The sequence below is a fragment of the Cyprinodon variegatus genome, unplaced genomic scaffold (assembly GCF_000732505.1).
Source record: "Cyprinodon variegatus isolate N-32 unplaced genomic scaffold, C_variegatus-1.0 Scaffold851, whole genome shotgun sequence".
Classification (NCBI taxonomy): domain Eukaryota; kingdom Metazoa; phylum Chordata; class Actinopteri; order Cyprinodontiformes; family Cyprinodontidae; genus Cyprinodon; species Cyprinodon variegatus.
In genome coordinates, this window is record NW_015151304.1 from 270939 (window position 1) to 274948 (window position 4010).

The 4010-nt window shown below is 49.1% G+C and overlaps 1 protein-coding gene across 1 annotated transcript; it reads right to left on the reverse strand.

Annotated features, from left to right (window-relative positions):
• Nucleotides 1-320: 320 nt before the first annotated feature.
• Nucleotides 321-3655, reverse strand: tgs1 (trimethylguanosine synthase 1; the record flags this gene model as incomplete). Its single annotated transcript, XM_015397310.1, has 5 exons — nt 321-548; nt 625-703; nt 773-989; nt 1823-1969; nt 3259-3655. Coding segments are annotated over 5 exons (954 nt in total), but the record flags the coding sequence as incomplete, so codon positions are not given.
• Nucleotides 3656-4010: the final 355 nt, after the last annotated feature.

A 4010-nucleotide genomic window follows, 5' to 3' on the forward strand; every position in this document is an offset into this window, starting at 1 on the left:
CTTCTCTTGGGCTTCATGTTCTGACTTAATGAGGAACCTGGTTCCCTGCGTTCATCAGGCATGATGGCCGTTCTCTCAGCCGCCAGCAGAGGGCGGAGCAACACCAGGCGGAACAGAAGACCCTGAACTGGAACCGAAACCTTTTCCAGTTCTAGAGGCAAACCATTCAAGACAAATGGGACGAGGAACGTCTGCAGCGACAGCAGTGAAGATGAACAGAATTCACTCATTCACTCATTTGTTCGTTTTTTCCTCTAGAGATAAAAGAAACAAAACATTTTATATAAACGACGATTAAAATTCAATCAAATAAAGATTTATTTTAATATTAACCTTATTAAAAAACTTTAATGTGTTTAAATGTATAAAAAACAGCAACATTAAAACTCAACGATCTAAAACGGTTCCTAGAAAATAAACTAGCTAAAACTGCGCTAGGCGTCGGGCGCCATCCAGTGGCCAAAGTAAGCGGTGACGGTCTTCAGCTTGTTGTTCAGGAAGTTCTGCTCCACCTCCACCTTCCCTCCGGGACCCGCCAGCGACGCCACCTGTAGGGGAGGAGATGCAGGTGCACAGGTTAGCGGCGGACGCTGCTGTGGCAGCTTTCAGGAGAACAGGCGCTACCTGGTTGACGTCTGCGTTGCGAGGCAGGAAATAAACGATGTTTTCTGAGATGCGTTTGGCTCGGCTGAAGATCTGGAAGGTGCGGCTGGTTAAGGAGGAAACTAATCCCGTCGTCAGGAGCAGCAGACTTTCTAACATAGAAGGATATCCATCGGGCTCCATCATGGTCCTCAGGTCAAACACATCTGCATTCAGATAATCCGGCCCCCCCCATGGTGGGGACAGGAAGACCACGTCCCCACGCAGAGTGGGCGCCAGCTCCAGGAAGTCTCCTTGCAGGAAGTCGATCCTCTCGGCGACGTCATAGACGGCGGCGTTGTGTCGAGCCATGTCCAGCCGATCCGCATCGATGTCGACGGCCAAGACTGGAGGAGCAACAAACAGGAAACACTTTATAATGGTTAAACGAGCTACGCTAATGCTAGCTACCACAGCGCCTAAGGCTGCAAGCTAGCCCTTTTTTAGCTCATGCCAACTATGAATTACCATGGTAACGCCTGAGATCATTTCAAAATAAGAGCAGAAATTTTAATTCATCTCTTAATTTCACTTTTTTTAATATTTGACGTAAAGTTGATTGATTCGCTTTATTGACCTCAGAGTGGAGAAATCTACACGTCACAAAGAAGCCCAGGACCGGGGGCCGCCTGGGACCGGGGGCCGCCTGAGCCCGGGGGCCGCCTGAGCCCGGGGGCCGCCTGAGCCCGGGGGCCGTCGGGGACCGGGGGCCGCAGAGACCATGAGAAGTTTGTTTAGAAGTTGCGAGATGTGGAAGTTGGAAGCTGTTGTGACTGGATTAGATGAAACTTTTAGGAAATATTGCGTCGATCATTTCTCAGCTCAGAGTGACGGGAGACAAATCTGGAGGGAATCATTTATTCAAGGGGGAAAAATCTCCTGATAATCTGGAGGCCATTCATTAAATAACACGTTTAAAATAACAAGTTAGCAGGAGGAACATGGGATTATTCTCCATCAGCAGGAGAAACATGGGATTATCCTCCATCAGCAGGAGGAACATGGGATTATCCCCTCCATTAGAAGGAGAAACATGGGATTATCCTCCATCAGCAGGAGGAACATGGGATTATCCCCTCCATTAGAAGGAGAAACATGGGATTATCCTCCATCAGCAGGAGGAACATGGGATTATCCTCCATCAGCAGGAGAAGGCTCCTCCCGCTGCAGGCGGGCTTACCTCTCTTCCCAGTCAGGGCGAACTGGATGGCGTTTCCTCCCACGCCGCAGAAGGCGTCTATGACCAGCTGGGCGTCGGGGAAGCTCTGCTCCAATCGGACGGCGATGTGCTCAGCAATCTTCTCCGGCGTCACAGAGAACCAGCCCTCTGCAGCACAGAGGAGACATCATGAAGCCCACAGACCCGCATCATCAGCGGACTGAGCGGCCATCTTGGGTCAGACCAAGCTGCTGTCAGAGACAATAGATGCTAACCCTAATTTCTGACTGTAGATGCTCTGAAAGCGCTGAAGCTTTAACTGATTTCCAGATGAATTAATCTGACTGAAAACGAAGATGTTTCCCAGGTTTTATGGGATTAACTGATTGATCTGATTTACGCTTCAATGCATCATTTGGATTTTTGTTCTGACAGTTAGCAATGGGTGAATTATCCTGCCATAATGCCAGAGCACATCATTTCAATCTGAGGAAAGAATTTCATCTCCTTGCTCTCCAAACTTCTAATGCTCTCACTCTCCAAACATGCACTCTCTCTCAGATATTTTCTCCTCGCTCGCCTCCTTCTCTTCGCGCTCAAACCGCGCTCTGCTCGAGTCTCAGATACGCTCGCAAACCCTTAGGCTCTGCCTGCCGATTTTTTTTGCTCTCTCAGATTGCAGTATGATCATTGCCTAGCAACCTTTCCAGCCTTTCAGAAGACATAAGTCTCCTTTCCTTGTAATGTCCAACCGGAGCTGCGATTGGACTCCTCTTTCGGACCAATTGTCCAACATTTTAAAGCATCCATAACTCACTGACTGGTTAAAACCTAAAGATTTGCCATTATACTAACAAAGTATTTCAAGATAATAATTTAATATGTTGGTTCTTTGCTTTTCTACATAACAAACCACTAATTGTTTAAAATGACTTAATTCAGAATATTTTGGTTTATCCATCAGTGCTGAACAGGCACACTCAGTAGGGTTAAACAAGCGCACCCTTTCCCAGGCTGTCGTTCCATTGGCTGGGAAGGTTGCTAGGCGACCATCCAACTGCAATCTGAGAGAGAGCAAGAAAAATCGGCAAGCAGAGCCTACGGGTTTGCGAGCGTATCTGAGACTCGAGCAGAGCGCGGTTTGAGCGCGAAGAGAAGGAGTCGAGCGAGGAGAAAATATCCGAGAGAGCGCATGTTTGGAGAGTGAGCGTTAGAAGTTTGGAGAGCAAGAAGATGAAATTCTTTCCTCAGATTGAAATGATGTACTCTGGCATTATGGCAGGAGAATTCTCCCATTGTTAGCAAACTTACACACACACACACACATATATATATATATATATATATATGCTAGATAGTAGAAAGTTAGAACGAATTCTAACTCTTTCAGCTCTACATTCTAGCTTCAGCAGTTGATCCAACCACATAGCACAGCTGTCCTAGATGCTCTCACCCACCTCGGTCCAGCCAGATGCCCTCATCAAAGCGGGAAAACAGTCGGTAGCGCTGAGCCCAGTATTTAGCCAGTTCCGGATCGGCCGCCATCTCCGCCGGGACCTTCTGCTTCCTCCTCCTCTGCTTCTTTCTGGCCTTCCTGCCAGGTTTTACAGCCGACCCTGCATAGAGACACGACCGATGGTCAGGCTGGAACCCAGAAATATGAGCATTCAGTTCACTGCTGTCACTCAACAACCAAACCAGGTCATTGATGACTGAGCAGAAGCCTGAGAAAGACCTCCAAGTCCAGTTGTCCTCCCTCTGCCGTCCTTCCCCTCCCGTCCTTACCCTGCCGTCCTTACCCTGCCGTCCTGCTGTCCTTCCCCTGCCGTCCTTCCCCTGCCGTCCTCCCTCTGCCGTCCTCCCTTCCTTCCCCTGCCGTCCTGCCGTCCTTCCCCTCCCGTCCTTCCCCTGCCGTCCTCCCTCTGCCGTCCTGCCGTCCTTCCCCTGCCGTCCTTCCCCTGCCGTCCTTCCTCTTCCTCTGAAAACCACCACTAGGTTTGCTCTTTCTGCCGATGCTTTCTTCCTCCAGAGGTTCAAACGTCCATTCAGCGCCACATGTCAGGGTCAGCGGAGCGGTGACATCATTTCCTTCCACCGTGGTCAATCATTAGCTCCTTCTGCGTCTGAATGCTGCTAGCTCAGCCGCAGAGCTAACAGGTCGCCGCGTTTATTTAGCATTTTTTAATTATTAGAATTAGGAATATTTGCA